General features: G+C 41.4%; 1 protein-coding gene across 9 annotated transcripts in view; it reads left to right on the top strand.

Annotated features, from left to right (window-relative positions):
• Positions 1–19575, top strand: part of PARD3B (par-3 family cell polarity regulator beta) — a 1156296-nt gene that overhangs the window by 223442 nt on the left and 913279 nt on the right. The window contains exon 1 of one of the 9 annotated variants that reach the window (XM_073218307.1): positions 1693–2532. The exons of the other annotated variants lie outside the window; for them this stretch is intronic. Coding sequence (XP_073074408.1) covers positions 2515–2532 — 18 coding nt within the window. The 5' untranslated portion in view covers positions 1693–2514. Of the gene's footprint in view, positions 1–1692; positions 2533–19575 lie in introns of those variants that run through there. 9 annotated transcript variants of the gene reach the window in all.

Below are 19575 nucleotides of genomic sequence, written 5' to 3'. Positions count from 1 at the left end.
CTTTCTCCTGAGCAGTAAGCTCTGTGCAATCCTTGCCCCTTTAGCAGCCCTCTTGTTAAGGGCTTCCTTGTTAGGCCGTCTCTCAGACTGCCCGCCTTTCTTTTGTCCCAGAGCAGCTGGATATGGATCCCTGCTGTCCACAAGCAGCTGGAATATCAGTCCCTCCAGGAATTCTGCTTGTCTTAGCTTTCCAGTCCCCTAATCACGAGAGTATCACGAAAGCACCATGAAATGTAGGTTTGTGCTCCCAGAGCAGATCTCCAGTGTTAGGTGTTCAGCAGGCCCAAGCCTCCACTCCCTCCCTGCTCCGTTTCTCTTCCTCCCGACGGTGAGTTGGGGTTGGGGGAGGGCTTGGGTCCCGCTGGGCCACGGCTCTGGTACGTTACCCTGTTCCATGAGGTCTGCTCTTCTGTCCAGGTGTGTGCAGTCTGGTGCCGCCCTCTTTCCTGTTGCTCTTACAGGATTAGTTGTATCCATGATAGTTTCATATTATATGCGGTTTTTGGAGGAAGCCTCTGTCTCACCTCTCATGCCACCATCTCTGATCTCCTCCACTCCCGCTCTTCTGGGGCCACAAAGAGTCTGTGTACTCATAGGAGGATGTCTTCCTGCCAGTGTTTTTGGTCTCTTGTTGATCCTCCTCTGCCTCTACCCCCTTCTCCACCTCCTCCTCCATATAACCGCCTCCTCCAAAAACGCGTCCACATCCAAGGCCTCCTCCAACTCCTCCTCCGACTCCGAATCCGACTCCGAATCCGACTCCGAATCCTCCTCCAACACCTCCAAGTCCTCCAACTCCTCGTCCGATGACTCCGACTCCTCCTCCAACACCTCCAAGTCCTCCGACTCCTCCGATGACTCCAACTCCTCCTCCAACACCTCCAACTCCTCCAACTCCTCCTCCTCCAACACCTCCAACTCCTCCGATGACTCCGACGAGTCCGACTCCTCCTCCAACACCTCCAACACTTCCCACTCCTCCTCCTCCTCCTCCTCCGACGACGACTCCGTTGACTCCGACTCCTCCTCCAACACCTCCCGCTCCTCCTCCATTGGCTGTGACTCCTCCTGCGACTTCCCCTCCAACTCCGAATCTTCCTCCAACACCTCCAACTCCTCCTCCGTTGAATCCGACTCCTCCTCCGACTCTGAATCCTCCTCCGATGATTCCGACTCCTCCTCCGATGACTCCGACTCCTCCTCCCATGACTCCGACTCATCCTCCACATACTGCAGCTCCTCCTCCTCCTCCTCGTTCCGGTCTTCCTCATTCTGCCTCTTCAGACAAGAAAAGACAGGATGGAAAAGCTGGGAGCTGAGGCTGCTGTCCGGCCCACCAGCCCCTCAGGCGTCTCGGCCCTGGAGCCCTCCTCCCGGGCAGGGGGCTCCCCCGCACTACCAACCTGCTCCATCCCCTGCAGGGCTCTGTGCTCTGGCCTGGACTCCTGGACAGGTGGGCGTTCCTGGGCACACAAGGGGCTGGATGTTTTTGGGGCCCCTTGTGGCAAAGCAGATTGTTCTTCTCTGGCCCTCTTTAAGGTGGGCTCCAGGAATTCCGCCTCGTCCTCTACTTTCTCGTTCTTCCTCTTCAGAGAAGAAAAGACAGGATGGAAAACCTGGGAGCTGAAGCCGCTGTCCAGGCCCACCAGCCCCTCAGGCGTCTCGGCCCTGGAGCCCTCCTCCTGGGCGTGGGGCTCCCCCGTACTACCAACCTTCTCTGTCCCCCGCAGGGCTCTGCTGTCCAGGCTGGAGTCGAGGACAGGCGGGCGTTCTTCTGCACACAAGGGGCTGGATGTTTTTGGGGCCCCTTGTGGCAAAGCAGATTGTTCTTCTCTGGCCCTCTTTATGGTGGGCTCCAGGAATTCCGCCTCATCCTCTACTTTCTCGTTCTTCCTCTTCAGACAAGAAAAGACAGGATGGAAAACCTAGGAGCTGAAGCCGCTGTCCAGGCCCACCAGCCCCTCAGGCGTCTCGGCCCTGGAGCCCTCCTCCTGGGCGGGGGACTCCCCCCTACTACCAACCTTCTCTGTCCCCCGCAGGGCTCTGCTGTCCAGGCTGGTATCGAGGACAGGCAGGCGCTCTTCTGCACACAAGGGGCTGGATGTTTTTGGGGCCCCTTGTGGCAAAGCAGATTGTTCTCCTCTGGCCCTCTTCGAGGCTGGCTCTAGGACTTCCTCCCCATCCTGTGAGTCAGCCACACCTCTTTTCTTCTGGACAGGCCTGTAGTGAAGGTTGTCGACGCATGACATTCCCAGGTGTGGAGGAAAGGATTCTTGTGTGGCGAGGGAGGAAGCTTCCCTTTCCTCCAACACCTGGGGTTGAGTCATGTCAGGAGGCCCAATCGTAGCACTATGCGGACGCAACTGAGGGATTCCTGGGAAAAGAAATTTCAGACATGAGAAAAGTAGAATAAGTGTGTGAAGTCTGTAGGAGTTGAGATGGTCATGAGACTATTGCTATGTGTGCACATGGCCTGGAAGTACATACCTATGTGAAATCACCGAATGCTGTGAGATGTACATTTTATCTGAGGTATGTCTGTGGTGTGATTATGTGGGATTGAGGGTGTGGAGGTCTGTGTATGTTCTGGGACATACCTGGTGAGAGTTTCTGACATTGGTAAGGGGGTGGTGAATGACGGTGTACATGGTGCACCAAAACACATGAAGAGGGGTGGAACGTGTTCTTATTGTGAAATAGTTAACGATGGAGCTTATTGGAGGAAGTGTGCTTGAGCTTCCCAGAGGTGCAGCTCCCTGAAAGGCTGCAGGCTTTTGGCAGAAGGTTGGGTGAAGTGATATGTGGAATAGAAAGACTGTACATGAAAGTGTATTCCCTTCAGGACATATGAGTTTTTGAGTGCTTAGTCTGGCTCTAATGAGGGAGGTAAAACAAGCTACCTGTGTGAAAGGGTGTACATGATGTACGGGTTAGTGTGTAGACAGCTGAGTGTGAGAATGATTGCCTGAGGAGGGAAGGTGGAAGTGTGTATCTGGGTAACGCTCGTAGAGAATGGGAAGGACGCATCTGGAATGAAGGCATGTGTATATGGGAGAAAAAGTGAAAGGAAGGAATAATGGGGCTATATCTGGTATGAAGGAGTATAGGGTGTGTTTGTGTGTGTGTGTGAGTTTGTGCTGATCTGAGGGAAGAGGTTGTACTTGAGTTCCCACACTGTGATCATCACAGCCCAGTATCTCACAGCTGTCCGCGTGTTCATATGGGGAACTGTCCTATCCTTGCAAGCACACCCCCAGTTTGTCCCTCTGCAGAGGCTTCAGTCTTAGTTCCTCTGCCCTGAAGCCCTTTCCTGTTTTTTGAAGGGAAAGTGAAATACGTAGTGATTGGGCTGAGCAGCTCAGCTCTTCATCCTGTGCAGCCTCTGTGATCTGATCTCCCTTACCATCCTCAGCAGCGGCATGCAGCTTTCCTGGTGTCTCACTGCGTCCTGTGAGCACCACACATGCCTCAGGAGAATTCTCTGTGATGTTCTCAAATTCTGAGGAATGAATACAAAAAAGAACATGTGGCATTTTCTGAGATCTGTATCCATTCAACGAAGACATGGTGCGTGGACAATCATGCTAGGCATTGAACCCCCCACCCATGAAATTAAGTATTTGAAACTTCACTTGCTCCAAAATATAAGGAAACAACAATTATGAAAATTGTATATATATGTCAGTGATATTCGGTATCTTGTATGTGATATTTCTAAAGATGTATACATAATATCCGAACTTAGGACTAAAATTAGTTATTAGCTCCTTTTTCCTCATGAGAAATTATATAATTAGAGGACATGGGGTACAAGATTTAAGAGAATTCTGCGTATTTACCTTCCTGCATGTCTGCTCTGCTGCCACAGGTTCAAGTTAGGACTGCCAAGATCAAGCCACTATATCCACTCTCTCCTCTCTCCTCTCTCCTCACTCACTCACTCAGTCACTGGCCTGGCCGGTGCTTAAGTACACCAGCAGGGCCATTATGATGTAAGTGAGGCAGGGTTCCGTAGCATTCTGACCCGTGCATCAGAGCAGACCTCTAATTGGGGGGTGGGGCGACCCTTTTACCCAACACGAACTCTGCCATCTACTTGAATATTTATCTTGTACTTCATATCGAAACTTGAGAACCAATGATATGGATTAAACAAAAGACGATTTATGTATCTAGGGGAACCACATTACTATATCTCCCCAAGGGTGAAGATGAGGCATCAGCTGAGAGAAACAGGCTTAGACCCCTGCTTGCCCCGTAGAACATGGTTAAGTGTCCTATCCTAGCAGTACCATATAATTTATGTACACATGTATGGCTCCCCAGAGCCTTCAGGGAAAGTGGGAGCCCCTGAAGAATAGAATGTTCAAAATATCACCTTTTAGAGTAGCCCCAAACAGAAAGTAACCCAAACGCTTTTAAAAGTATAATCAATAAAGACACTATTTATGTGCCAAGAATGAAGGAACTACAGTCCCATATAACATGGATGATTACAAACACAAGTACAGAGAGTGAAAAGAAGTAGACGCAATGCATGTATTGTGCACTCGTGTTCGCATAACATTAAAACACAGGGACAACTCATGCAGCACTTTTGTATGGTCGGGACAAAAACAGAGTAGAGAAGTTGGAAGCATGTGGAAGATGACAAGGAAGTAAATGATGAGGATCATGGGTGCAGATGGGTCTGTATAGGGTTGAACTTGAGAACATTGGCTGTGAAAAGATACCGCTGTGCTGGGATCTGGGTCCAGGTATGTCTATACTCAGGTCAGGACCTGAGGATCCCGCTACGTTGGGTCTGTTTTAGGCTATTGGTGTGGTCACACCTTCCTGGTAATATAACCTGTCCTTGCCCAGCTCATACTGACATGTTCCTCTATGTTTCTCTTCCACCATTTCCTCAAATAACTCTCTGCCCTCCACTTGTCTCCTTGGGCTCACTCCAATCCTAAGGATTTTCCCTTGGAATTTACTACTTCCGCTGTGTATTGTATTAATGAAGATGGAGAAGCATTTTGAGTTTCTTTCTGTACTGGGCAGCCTTGTGCTGACTGATGAGCAGAATCACTCAGCTCATCTCTGGGCTCTGCCTAGATCCCCACTGTCCTTTGCATCCCATTCAATAGTCCCTTCTTACGAGTGCCGGCAAGCGTGTCCTCACAAGGGACGCAGGAGAGGCACTCTGAAGAAGCAGCAGCAGCTTGCATTGTTGTTTTGTGGCCTTGGGTTAGGGCCACTGTCCTGTGTCCATGCTGTAGAGCTGCTTTTGTGGAAAAGTTAAATGAAAATTATAGATGTGGTCTGTGCTGGGTGTTTGTGTATTTATCCATCCATTAATAAAACAGTAAGAGTCTGCTATGGAATGTCTTCAGTGATTCCAGGTAGCCTCCATTTACGTGGGTAACCTAATGGGGCTTTCCTTTGAAAAGTTTAAATGTGTGGCAGTATTGGTTGTGCCACTATAGATCATGAGCGACTGGCTTTTCACAAAGTGTGTCTTTGTAAATGGAACAGAGATTCGTAGCTAGCTCTAAGGAGGGAGGTAAAACAAGCTACCTGTGTGAAAGGGTGTACATGATGTACGGGTTAGTGTGTAGACAGCTGAGTCTGAGAATGATTGCCTGAGGAGGGAAGGTGGAAGTGTGTATCTGGGTAACGCTCGTAGAGAATCTGAAGGACGCATCTGGAATGAAGGCATGTGTATATGGGAGAAAAAGTGAAAGGAAGGAATAATGGGGCTGTATCTGGTATGAAGGAGTATAGGGTGTGTGTGTGTGTGTGTGTGAGTTTGTGCTGATCTGAGGGAAGAGGGTGTGTGTGTGTGTGTGAGTTTGTGCTGATCTGAGGGAAGAGGTTGTACTTCAGTTCCCACACTGTGATCATCACAGCCCACTATCCAACAGCTGTCCACGTGTTCATATGGGGAACTGTCCTATCCTTGCAAGCACACCCCGGGTTTGTCCCTCTGCAGAGGCTTCAGTCTTAGTTCCTCTGCCCTGAAGCCCTTTCCTGTTTTTTGAAGGGAAAGTGAAATACGCAGGGATTGGGCTGAGCAGCTCAGCTCTTCATCCTGCCCAGCCTCTGTGATCTGCTCTCCCTCACCATCCTCAGCAACGGCATGAAGCTTTAGTGGTGTCTCACTGTGGCCTGCGACCACCACACGTGCCTCGGGCTGAGGAGAATCCTTTTGGGTGTTCTCGAATTCTGAGGAATGAATACAAAAAAACAGATGTGGCATTTTCTGGGATCTGTATCCATTCAAAAAAGACATGTTGAGTGGACAATCATGTTAGGCATTGAAACCCCCCCATGAAATTAAGCATTTGAAACTTCACTTGCTCCAAAATATAAGGAAACAACAATTATGAAAATTGTGTGTGTTAGATGTCAGTGATATTGGGTATCTTGTATATGATATTTCTAAAGATGTATACAAAATATTAAAATTATTGACTTAGATTAGTTATTAGCTCCTTTTTCCTCATGAGAAATTATATAATTACAGGACATGGGGTACAAGATTTAAGAGAATTCTGCATATTTACCTTCCTGCATGTCTACTCTGCTGCCACAGGTTCAAGTTAGGACTGCCAATAATCAAGCCACTATATCCACTCTCTCCTCTCTCCTCTCTCCTCACTCACTCACTCAGTCACTGGCCTGGCCGGTGCTTAAGTACCCCAGCAGGGCCATTATGATGTAAGTGGGACAGGGTTCCGTAGCATTCTGACCCATGCATCGGAGAAGACCACTGATGGGGGGGGACCCTTTTACCCAACACAAACTCTACCATCCACTTGAATTTTTATCTTGCACTTCATATCAAAACTTGAGTACCAATGATATGGATTAAACAAAAGATGGTTTATGTATCTAGGGGAACCACATTACTGTATCTCCCCAAGGGTGAGGATAAGGCATCAGCTGAGAGAAGCAGGCTTAGACCCCTGCCTGCCCCATAGAGAATGGTAACGGTCGTATCTTATCAGTACCATATAACATATGTACACACATAAGTTATGTGGGATGTGCATGTGTAAAGTGGATTTGCAAACACCTTGGATTCCATACAGCTCCGACATTTATTGAATTTTCCCCGCTCTAGGGAACAGGCTCATGTGTTTTAACAACCCATTGTCTCTTTTGAAACTCTCTTCCCTGTCGCTTCCCCAAAGCCGTCAGGGAAAGGGGAAGCCCCTGACTTTACATCCAAGGCCCTCATCATGAATCCAGTGCTTGTCAAGCATGAAGGCTTCATTCCCGGACTTCTGTTCTAGGCCCCAGTCTCCTGGAAACCAAAGGGCTCTGCTCAGGGTTTGAACTGTAGTTAGCTGCATTCTGCTCCCAACTTCCCACTGACTGGCTCCTCCCCGAGGGCAATATGTATTTCCTTCAAATTTAGCAGTTGCTCTAGAGCCAGGCCATGATCCAGCCAGCTTCAGCCTTCTTTACTTCCAGTAGGTCGTCCCTCACGGTGTTCCCCCACGTGGGCCGGCCTCTCGCCGGCACTAAAGGGTAGAGATGATCAAACTTGCAGTTGCTCAAAGAGAAGCAAGAAGAAAAGAATAGAATAATGAATTTGAATTCCTGTAGAAAACTTCAAGTGGAGAGATGATGTCCTTTGAAAAATTCGTGAAAAAGAGCAACAACAGAATTAGCTTTCCAAGAATTAGAAATTTGCCCTCTACCTACCACTTCGCTTTATGTTTTTACATCTCATGCTCCTGCAAAGCAACTTGCTTTTTTTCTCTGCTGATGTGAACTGTTTTACTCCTTCTCTTTGCTTGTGTTCTTGCCTCTGGTTGGAAAGACCACTCATATATTCAGGCATCACATCTTGATCAAGTGCGTGATCTCTCCTTGCATTCCTTCAGAATTAACTGCCAAAGGATTGATTTTTCTATCTCCTTTTTATTACTTCTGCACGTTTTACATGCTCTTCTTGGTAATCAATGGTTTCCCCAGTGGTAGTGTTGCAGTTACAGTAACCCTAGATACAGTAATGTGGTTCCCCTAGATACATAAACCATCTTTTGTTTAATCCATATCATTGGTACTCAAGTTTTGATATGAACCCTAGTAACAGCAGTGACTGTAAGTTATGGCTCTGCAACACAAATGCTATCATTACGTCTCGTGTGTGTCATTGCCTGAACAAGAGAGATTTTGAATTTTATTTTAGATTAAGCTAATATCTTACTGAAATTTCTCTAAAAAGAAATGCTAGTTCATCCAATATTTATTATAAAATTATATACCAAATACTGTAGACATTTTCCTGGTCAGTTCAAGGAATATTTAACATATATGGTACCAGGGGCTAACTTACTGTGGTGAGCATTTAGTCAGGTATATAATCATCAAGTCACTATGTTGTGTATGTGAAAACAATATATTATTATATATCAACTTTGCTCCAATTTTAAAACATATTTAACAAATATACCAAGCTTCTCTTTATATGTATATAGCATTTTATATAGTAAGTTATCACCAAAGTAGAGATTGACGTCGTAGATCTAGAGTATATATGCTCCTAGTCTCTATGGACCTAAGGCATTCTGCCACTCTGTTTACTTTTCAGGGCCTTGAAACGAGAGCTTAAATTCTTAAGCTCATGATATGTGTTGATGATATAAATTAGACCCCATCTAGTATTCTCTGTCCTTATTGTTAAGTGTTATAGTCAGTCTGACCCAAACTGGATTTTATTAACTACCTTAAGTGATATTAGCAGCTCTGCTCATAAAGAAATGCAGTAACAGGGTAAGGGTAGTGGGGTCTATGTTTGGGGTAATCATAATGTAGGAATGTTGTGGCAGTGTGAACCAGAGGTTAAAAATAATGTGTGGGAAGTTTATGCATATGGAACTTTGAAAATCTTTGGAAGCACATGAATGCTTTGGTTGATATGTTTCATAGAAAAGAAGGCAAGAAGCAATTAATTATGGGTGTTTTCTAACATCTTTATCTGCGTCATCCTGCATATAGATCTCCTGGTTTTGGTAAAAAATCAAGTATGTTGCCTCATATTGTCTTTGTCCTGATAATATGTATCAGATGCGAAGTTTAATTTTTATGTATTTGCATATGTACAAATTTCAGCATGTAGTTATAATGTGTATTTGTTGTGGGATCATAATTAACTTTTTGAGAATAAATAGAATTGTATGATAGGAAGTTTACTGTTCATTATGGGCATATTTACATTAATATATTACTGTTAGTTTTTGTTCAGGAAAATGTGTTAAGTTTTTCATTTTGGAGACAAAATTGATGATCGCATTGAAAATAAGTCCCTCAGTATAAGAGGGTTTACTTATTTCTACTTAGTTTAGAATATAGAGGATAAATAGGTATTCATAGTATCTGGAGGAATTTTTAGTAAGGAAAGTGTATTTCATAATTGTGGTAAATTTCAGACACACAAAGAGGTAGATAAGAGGACACCGTATCCCTGGTAAATCATCCTGTGACAGCCATAATCACTTCCTGACTTTGCTTGCATGAATATGAAACCTGTGGTCTAGTATCCTTGGATTGATGCAAATTTCAGATACAGTATTTTATTCATAAATGTTTTTGTATTTATCTCTAAAAGATGAGGATTCTTTAAAAATTTACCATGTCATTATCAATCCTAAATATCATCAAGTGATAGGTCAAGGTTTAAATTTCACTGATTATCTGCTATGTATTTTCAAACTTTTCTTGATTCAGGATTCACACAGTGCCCACACGTTGCTCTGGTAGCTGTTTCTTAAGTCTTGTCCGTGTGTGCGTCCTCCCTGCCCCTCCTTTTTGTTCCTGCAATTTATTTGTTGAGGAAACAGGATCATTTGTCCTCTGTCGTTCTCCAGTCTGCATTTTGCTGATTGCATTCCGTGGTGGTGTTAAACATGCTTTTCTGGTCTGTTTCTTTAAATTGATATTTGCATCTAGAAGCTTGATTTTTTTGTGTATAGAATATTTTATAGCTCTTTGTGTACTCCAGGAATCACATAATGTAGTTATTTTTCTCTTTGATGTTAGTGCTATAGATGATCATTGTCTAGAGCCATTGTTTCACTATGGTTTTGCAAGATGGTAAGACCTCATTATTCTTTCTTCCTTTATTAGTTGGAATAGTGCTAAAGAGAGATTTTCATCAACTATTTGCTTACCTTGAGGGACAGGCAGAGAGAGGACAGGTCGTTGAGGAAAGGCAAAGTTAATGATTGATTGTTCTGCCTTTTGACTTGTTTATGAAAAAATGGGTTGGTTCTCTAGAATCCTCAGAGGTGAGACTAGGCTCTCTCTCTATATATAGATAGATAGATAGATAGATAGGCTTATACTGTTATTATTCTCTTTGCCCTAGTGTCCTCATATTGTGGCCAGTGGGAACCTCTTCAGGTTGAGTCTTTGAGCGCTTCCTTGCTTTTTGCTCTGACAAAATCTTCCAGGCCCATCTTGTACTTTTTCTACCCCAGGCTAGGATCAGCTTTTCTGCAAGGAGTCCTGGTTTCTTTCAGTGGGAAATAGTACTTTGGGAACCATGCTTTGGGTGTTAGAAGTGATCCTTGTTATTGGATCGGTCATTTTGTCTAGGTTTTTTCAGTGGATAGGACTAAAAAAAATAAATATGTACCTCTTGAGTTTATTCTGATATTTCAAATAAAAATTGAGGATTATGTAGTTTTACTTAACGTGATTTTATATTTGCATCTCTTTTCTCTAACACATCTTGCTCCTAAAGAATTAACATGATTTGCTTGGAAATGCTATCTGTTCTTCCTTAAGAAGAAGTACACCACCGATTCACGAATTTTGAGACTGTGTATGTTGAGAAGGACCTTCAAGTTCAAGTTCACTGTCATTGAGGGGCTCGCATCTGGGCAGTGTTCCATGTGTCGTTTAACTATAAGGAGGTGTTAAAGACAGATAACTACAGGGAATCATGGAAGGGAATCCAGGTTAAGTCTGGCTCTGCCCATTTACCCATCACTTGTTTCCCCATCTTTTAAATGGGGGTCATAATAACCTATCTCTAAAGCCTCTAATGAAAGATAATATATGTGAATTGCTTTGTAAATTATTAATGTATCATAATAGAAATCATTTTCCATCTTATTCATAATGAGATAGTTTTTGAAACACTGGACTTCTGATTAGCTTCTTTGTAAAGATTTGTTTATTCTCGCAGGGCACATTTTTCTTTTATAAGTTGCTAGGATCGTCTTCCTAGTTATTGTCTTTAATGGATTTTCTCCTCTGTACTCAAATGTATATGTTTATAGGCTTCTCTTGAGGTGAACAGTTGATGGCTTAAATATTTGTTTGGCTTAAATAGTAAATGTTTTTGTTCTAATTAATTTATAATCAAGTGGGTATAGAAAAGAGGATCAAAGTATAGGGGCTTTTCCATCCAAGCCTGTTTCTTGGTTTGCTAATGCCTCGTTTCTCTTACCTGGAGTCATGCAGTACTATGGACTGCAAAGGTGTACCTCTGCTGGTATGTGTAACATCTTTCCTGTGGCGGGACCTCACTCCAGAGTGCTGACTTCACAGCAGGCAAACCAATGGTAAGTACAGGTCACGTTAGCCAGCTGGACACTGGCGTTACATGCTTGGCCTTGCCAGGCTCCTTATCTTTATTTGGCTCCTAGGGCTTTCCTGGCTAAGACTCTAGGGGTCCAGTTTTTTTCCTTCTAATTCTTCTTTTAAAATTCTCAAAGAACAGGGTTCTTTTCTATCTTAGAAATAGATACTCCCATTAATCTTTCATACTCACTGGTATTAAAGTGTTTTTTTCTCCTTTGGCCTTATGGTTCCATCCCATTAATTTTTACATATATATGTTCTAGAGAAAGTTTTTTTTTTCTTTTGTATTTTAGACTCATATCCCAATAAACCCATGCCCCAATAAGCTCTTGCTGATAAACAGAAAAATTTTGTATGTCGACTTATAGGATTTGCAATTAATATTGAAAGACAAATTTTAACAAGTTTGTTCTCATGATAAAATGTAATAATTTTTAAAGATCAAAGTTTTAGAAAGTCACCAAATATTGCACTTCTGTGCCATTGTCAACAGTTCATTATATTTCCTCCCAGATTTAATATACTCCTAGATACAATATAACCATCACTTTAAAGAATGCATGACATCTGAGATACATGAATAACATGTTTAAATGTTTCCCTGTTAGACTAATTGTCTAGATTCTGATATTTTGGCTATTGTAAACACTTAGGGTGAACATTTTGTGCACATGGGTTTTTCCTATACTGGATTATTTTTTTAGATTAGAATCCCAGAAGTAAAATACCTAGTTTAAAGTAATATTTTAATTACTCTTGATTTACATTCCTGAATAGCTTTCTATGAGAGTTGCAACAGTTTATGATACCTTTTTTATAGTTTTCCCTTTTTTATAGTTTCTCTACAGCCACCTACTCTCCACCCCACTTCCCACCCTCGCCACGCACACTGCTCATTTCTCTGTTGGAGGTTTAATATATCCTTTAAGCTTCAAAAGAGTTCAGATCTCTGCTTGGGAAGGTTCGGTGGTTTTGGAAAGGAGAATGAGCCTTTTGCTGCAGTCAGGAGTCTGAAACATGCAGAGGAGATCTGGAGTCATGGAACACCTTGACAGGAGAGGTGATGGTTGTGAGGGCGACAAAGTAAAACTCAAGTTGATTTTCCAGTTTTTTTTCTGTCTTAATACCTGGTAAGAAACTGTCTCTAAGCTGTTAAAATATCAATGTCCTATGTTAAGGAATAAACCTGTGGCCAGCTTTTTAGAAAATGAATGAAGATCCTTAGCAATCAAACTGTGCATTTTCTCACAGAAAAATTTAAAAAGCAACAAGCAATGGTTACTAAGTATATGAAGAATAAATCAGGACTTGCATACTTTACTGAAGGTGTAACCGAGTTTCACAGTCGGGAACCTATTGCATGTCCAGCATGCACGCAAGTACAAGTTTGCTGTTCCCAGCAAATCATTAAAGAATCTGCATTGCCTAGCAACTCTGCAAGTTTTTAAAAATGATTTCACAGATATCATCTAATGCTTTATGTAATAGTCATTAGGCACATCAATGTTTGTTTGAATGGATGTGGTCATGTGCAGATAAAGAACCAGAGAGGTGGTTTAGCATTGAAATGTGGTGAATTGATTTTCCCATATGGAGTAATATTGCTCTCTGTATATTTAGTTGGCTTTAGCAAAGTGTCATTTTGTTATCTAGAGCCGACTGGACGTGGGAAATGCTACTTCTGGTACTGGTTCAAGACTGTAGTAAGAATATTTCACAGACTACTAATGAAAATAGACATGTTGAATGTAACACTAAAGTGTTTCATTATTCTATCGGTTATACCATCAGAAGCTATGCTAGGGTTTTTTTTTTTTTTTTTTTTTTTTTGCTTCAAATGACTATGTGTTAATTATACCTCATGTTTAGTATTTATTCTCTGTAAGTGTTTTACCACACTAAATCTGTAGCCTGATGGGAATGAGAATATAGAGTTCATAGCAGGCTCTTTTATAGAATTTTAGATTCCTTTGAGGCTGATAGTATCACCCTTTATTTCTAGGACCCAGTCTGCCTTTTTTAAATTTTTAGACCTTCAGGTTCTTCCATAGCAAGTTTTCTATCCCTGACTTGGGTGCCCATTAGCTTTATATCCTTGGGCAAGTGTCTTTTTGAATCTTATGAGGTTGGCTTTATGATCAGTAAATTGTAACACTCAGTAAATCCCAGTCTGAAAAATTGGTGCCAACAGTACTTTGGGAGCCCCAACTAGGGTGGGTTGGGAGCAATCAGAGACCAAGCTATAGGGTCCAGAGATTGGGGAAGCTGAACAACAATCTTTTCTCTGTGAGGTCGGAGGTTGGAGGACAGCATTCAGAATAAAGTCTTAAATTCAAGTCTAATTCAGATAGGCATTTATAGTGAAGGTGGGACAGAACATAAAAATAGGGTATTTTATGTGTTTTTGTTAATTGAAGACCAGGAATTCCAGGACAGAATTTCTAGGAAAGTATAATTTTAGTAAGGATGAAAATAACAGGCATTACTTTTGATCAGTACTTATTCTGTATCAGGCACTGTGAACTTTTACATATATAATCAAATGAATTCTGTCAATGGTGCTTTTTAAAGATAGATGCTCCTGTTAAGTGTATCAAATGAGGAACCTACTGCCAGAAAGCTTCAGTGCTTTCCTGTCCAAATGATAGGGATGTGAGATAGGAATGCAAGCTGTCTGCATTAACAGGTTACCTTGCCTCCTGGCTTCCAGAACTGTTCAGCCAATGGGAAGTATACCGATGGGAGAACACAGGGCGAAAGGAGAGAATGGTTAGAGTGATCAGTCTCCTGGATCTCTCTCTGCCAGGTTGGCATGTGTCTTCTGACCCACTGCTGTATTTCTTATCAGGGAACCTGCTCCAGGATTTTGGTAACCATTCCCTCTTCTTGTCCTTTCAGGGTGTGGTCAGTTCTTGCCACCTGATCTGGCATATGGCACTGTCCCTTTTGGTTTCTAGAAACCCTGCCCATACTTCTTGTAAATAGGCTCTTATTCATTTCTCTTGATTTACTCAGTAGGAGTGTGCCATCTCTGCTTGTTAGAACTTTGGACACACCAGCAATCCTATTTTGAGCAAATGAGCCACACTAAGACGAAGTGTTGAATTTTAGGCAGTGAGCAAGTATTCGCTAAGTATCTACAAAGCACGAGGTGCTCTTCTAGGTGTAGTAGGTTAACTCTATAGAGATGTAGTAGGATAACTGAAGAAGCAGGAGCCATGGGCCCTCGCCATTTTAAAAAAAGATTATCTGAAAAGACAGTGCAAAAATTATAATACAAGGCAGCATGGGCTAAGTGCAACATGAATTCAGAGACTACAGAGCTCTGTATGGCTGCTGGTAGGAAGGATGAGCTGGGGCTTGGTTGAGCCTTTTAAGGACTGGTGCCATTTAGTCAGTATGGAAGAAGGAATTTGTAAAATGTGTTTTGGGGATAATGAGTTGATGAGTGGGTGGAGCTAAGGTCTCCTTGTGAGGGAAGAGTTAGGGACAGATGAGGTGCCCTTAAGTCACAAACCACTTCCTTGTTTTTTGTTTTAAACCTTGATTTTTGAAAACTTTCTGTGCCTGAATTGGTGGTATGGCTGTTCATGGTTGTTATAAATAAAAACTGGTTTGATTTAAGTAATAATGCCTAGACTAGTCCTTTTCTGGAGAGGAAACTGAGTTTGAGGATTTATTCTGTATGTCAGGCCTGCAGTTGTGTTTGAACACTTCACGGTTGTAATTCATGCTTTTGGTTTAGCAACACTTTCATATATAATTATCATTACTTTTTAATTACAGCAATAAAATCTTTTCTGTGGGAAGTATCCCAGTATTTAGAATACTGAAAATAAGCGTGCTTCACACCAGTTGTCACAAGGATTTTTCCAGTGCTTGAATTTCTAAGAAATCAGCTCCTATTGTACTTCAAAACAAAACTGATGTCTAATAAGATTCTCCTTTTATAGATGGCAGCTCTTTATAGAACCTGAAAAGGGAAACATGAAATAAAAAAGAATATTCACAAAAGACTTAAGTTCTTCTGTTTAGAAATATTGAGAGGGAAGAAGAAATCCTGAAGCTCTCAGAGAAAAACAGCCTGGAGGCCTAAGAATATACCCTGCCTTCTTTAGAAATGAAGTTGGTCAAACAGAACACTAAGGATGGGGTGTAGATTTAGGAGAAAAGTCCGGTGAGACTGTGGTCAGCCCATTTGTTCCTCTGACGCTTCCTGGAAAAGCGTTTATAGTGTTCCTTGGAAAGTTCTATGGAATTCTGCCTAAGCTTGTCTCTGTCCGTCTTTTGGGCACTGGTGTCTGTTGCACTTCTACCCCGGCGTGATTGTCCACAGTGACGCCATAGGCCTGAAGGAGGAGGGAGCCATGGAACCAGAAGTACGCCGTGCGGCATCATGATGCTGGGGTAGGCTTTCACCAGGCCACTGCATATGCTGAAAACCTGGCTACGGTGCTTCTTTTTATTAACTATACATAGGAATTTAGCGATGTATACTTTTTTTAGTGACTAAATGGATATTGTCACAGGGAAGCTTGCCAGTTCAGCACCAAGATGGCATAGAGCATTATAGTTGGTATGTCATGGTGCTAGGAAATTTCTGATTCTTGTCAATGGCAATAGTAGCATACGGATGTCTAAGTGAGGCTGTGGCTATGTAACATGCGTCTTTTTATCAGGAGATTGAGAAATATATTCTGCTTGGTGTGACAAAAAGACCACCCCAGCATTCTTCTAGAGAAAGGTAGCATTTCATCTTATCTGCCCATCTATTTCCAGAGATTCAACTTTTCCCTTCCTGTAATGACTGTTCCAGTGTTGTCTTAACTTTATCCCTTGTCTCCAAACATTCACTGGGTGTCATCGCTTCAATATCTCGCTGCCACCTCAAATCCCGGAACCAGCCCAAGGACACACAAAACAAAAGCAATGCTGACTGAAGTCAGAGGCCCGCTGTCTGATATTTCATATCTGCACACTGGTATCTCATGCCCCTTGTAAGAATTCTTTACTTTAGTGACACCAGTTTGTCCCCTCTGCCCCTTGGTCACACAGTCCATTCCCACTAGATTGCTTTGACGGTTCTCTCTGCCCGGTGACTCGTTTATCCTTCAAAACCCACCAGGTTATTCCTCCCCTAAAGCTGAAATTATGTCTTTAAGCTGCCTATTTTACCAATGTCATGTTGTAGTATTATGGACACATCTCTCTACTTAGGGGCTGAAAGTTCCTTGAGGACAACAGCAGTCATTTCTTCATTTCACTATCCAGAAAGCACAATCCACTTATAAATACTTTCGGCAGCTCAAAAGTATTTCTTTTCTTGGCATCTCAATCCTGGTGACTATTTTACCTTCAGATGTGGTCTTGAAAATATTTTTTATATATCAAAATAGACTCTTTATTAATATTTATTACTGCTATGTTAATGTAAAAATAATTCCATTTACTGTTTTAACAATGAAAAATGTGTTGTCTTTTTCAAAATTAGAAATTTCTCCCTAGCTATCAATTTTACATTAAAACTTTAATTGGCCATTAAGATATACTAATTAATAAAATAAAAAGTGGGGAATTTCCTAGGGTAGGCAGGTTATTCTCTTTATGACTACGCAATTTATAAAATATTAGAATGCCTTGAATCCCAACTTAGATTTATTGTACATGAATTCATAACTCATTCTGAGTTTGATCTACATGTATTTGCTGTATATTCTTAATGATGCTTTTATAAAACACATTTCCTCCCCAAAGAACTAGGGAATAAATAAACAATGGTACACAAGAACTTCCTTTTCAAATTTTGAGAACCAGTAAAATTGTTTCTGATCTTTGTCGCTGCTTCCCCAAGATACAGATACTCAGTGAAAATGGTTGATTGTCCACATCTTTAAGACTTCGATGTTTTAGGCAGGATTTATGTGAAAATGCTGGTGCTTTTAGATCCTTAACAGTATTCTAGAGTTTTTATTTGATGTTAAAGCCACGAGAGTGTAAATGGAGAAAAGTCATTTTATGTGTACTTTACAACCACCCCATCCTCTATCCTCTGTTAAGGAGGCTGAGACTGAAGCAAACTGCTGCTTTATTGGCTCTACAGTATTTGCTTAACTGTACTAAATAAACATCAGGAGAACCTCAGGCCCTCTATAAAAAATACGCAGTTCTTCCAGCACAAAAATTTATTAAAAAAAGAAAAAATAGAGTATGCTCATTGACAGCTCTATGCAGAATTTAGGCAATGGTTTACATATTTTTTTTCGCTGACCCTTTCCATAACTGAGATTTTTCAAGAGAAAGATGCCTGTTTTGTTCCTCAGGCACTTCACTAATTTATGTGAAGCGGAAATAACATTTTTGGCTTCATGAGTTTCTTGAGCAAGAACCTGTGCTTTTGCTTGTATGACATATCATACAAGGAATTTTCCTGTGTGTTACAACTTGGGGCCTCTTAAATGTTTGCTTGTAGATACTACTGCTCATCAGCTTGTAAGTTTGCAGTCAGATTTTGGTATTAACTCCTTCAGACTCACCTTCATAGTCTATTCTTATGAGAGAACTTTAGTACCTAAGTATCTGTTAAATGATGACTATCTGAGATGTAAAAATATAGAGTGATCATGTAACTTCTTTTGGCTCAGTAGGGCCTTGTACATCTCCTTAAATATAAAAAGTGGACAATTTCAAATTCCAAAGCATTTTAAGATACTACTTCTACCATGTTGGATGCTTTTTTGATGTGGCAGCATCATACGATTGAGATACATTTTCTGGATAGTCAGTGTCTTTTCATGGCTTTTTCAATAGCTTTTATCACTGAGTATGACTGCAGTAACATTTCTCTCATCCCTTTTCTCCAAAGATGCTTTCTGGTTCTAGCCAAAGCACTGATTTAAAAAAAAAAGAAAACACAGTCACTAGTCACTTTATTCTGGATGTATTGGTTGATTTGGTTTCCATAAGAATTCCTTCATTTAAATGTATTTTAAAATGGGAGATATATGTATATTCACAAAGCATGCACAGGTAAAAACTATGAAGTGTGAAGTTATGCTTTTACACCTATACAATCACTTCTCTGGTCGAGAAACAGAATCTTGCCTGTACCCCAGAAATCCTCAAGTGTCTCTGTTAAAATCCTTTCCCCCTACTCTAGAGGAAACCACTATCCTGAATTTGTGACAATTATAGTTTATTTTTCTTTATCGCCCAAATATGGAATTCTAAATAATTTTGTTTGACATTTTTTGGAACTTTATATGAATGTACTCTTATAGCTTTTTGTCTGAATTCCTTCATTCAACAGTGGTGTGAGATTCATTTCATGTTAATGCATAAAGCTATGAAATTGAAATTCCCTCCTATTAATAAAACAGAGTTTAGTTAGCAATTCTCTTGATGACCATTTGCATTATTTCCAGCTTGGGGCTCTTATAACATGGTTGCAGTTAAACGTCCTTACACATGTCTCACTGTGTGTAAGCACCTCACTTTCCTTGCTATGTAGGTGAGTGTGTCACGGAGATATACTCATTTTCAGCTTCACCAGATAACGGAAGTGGTTTTACGAGTTAGTTGTGCCAATTCATATTTCCATCATCAGAGTTCTGATTCTTCCACATCCTGGTCTAGACTTAATATTACGAGATTTATTGCTTTTCCTACTTGGATGGGTGTGTAGTGGTCTCATGGTAGCTTTAATATGTATTTCCTTGATAGCTAAGAGAGTTGAGTACTTTTCATATATTTATTGGCATTTATTTATCCTTTTCTGTGAAGTTTGTTTTTTTATTTAAAGACCTTTTCTAGTTGGGTTGTCACTCTTTTAAGGCATTCATTATATATTTAGGGATCTGTCTTCTGTTGGATATTGTATCTGTTGGATATTCTCCCACTTTGTGGCTTCTTTACATTTTATGATCAAAAGTTTACTTTGAATTCATCTATTTTCTATGTAGTTCATACCTTTTGTGTTTTATTTGGAGA

The sequence above is a fragment of the Manis javanica genome, chromosome 12, assembly GCF_040802235.1.
Source record: "Manis javanica isolate MJ-LG chromosome 12, MJ_LKY, whole genome shotgun sequence".
Classification (NCBI taxonomy): Eukaryota; Metazoa; Chordata; class Mammalia; order Pholidota; family Manidae; genus Manis; species Manis javanica.
The sequence above is the reverse complement of the archived record's forward strand: the minus strand, read 5'-3'. Positions and strand labels throughout refer to the sequence as shown.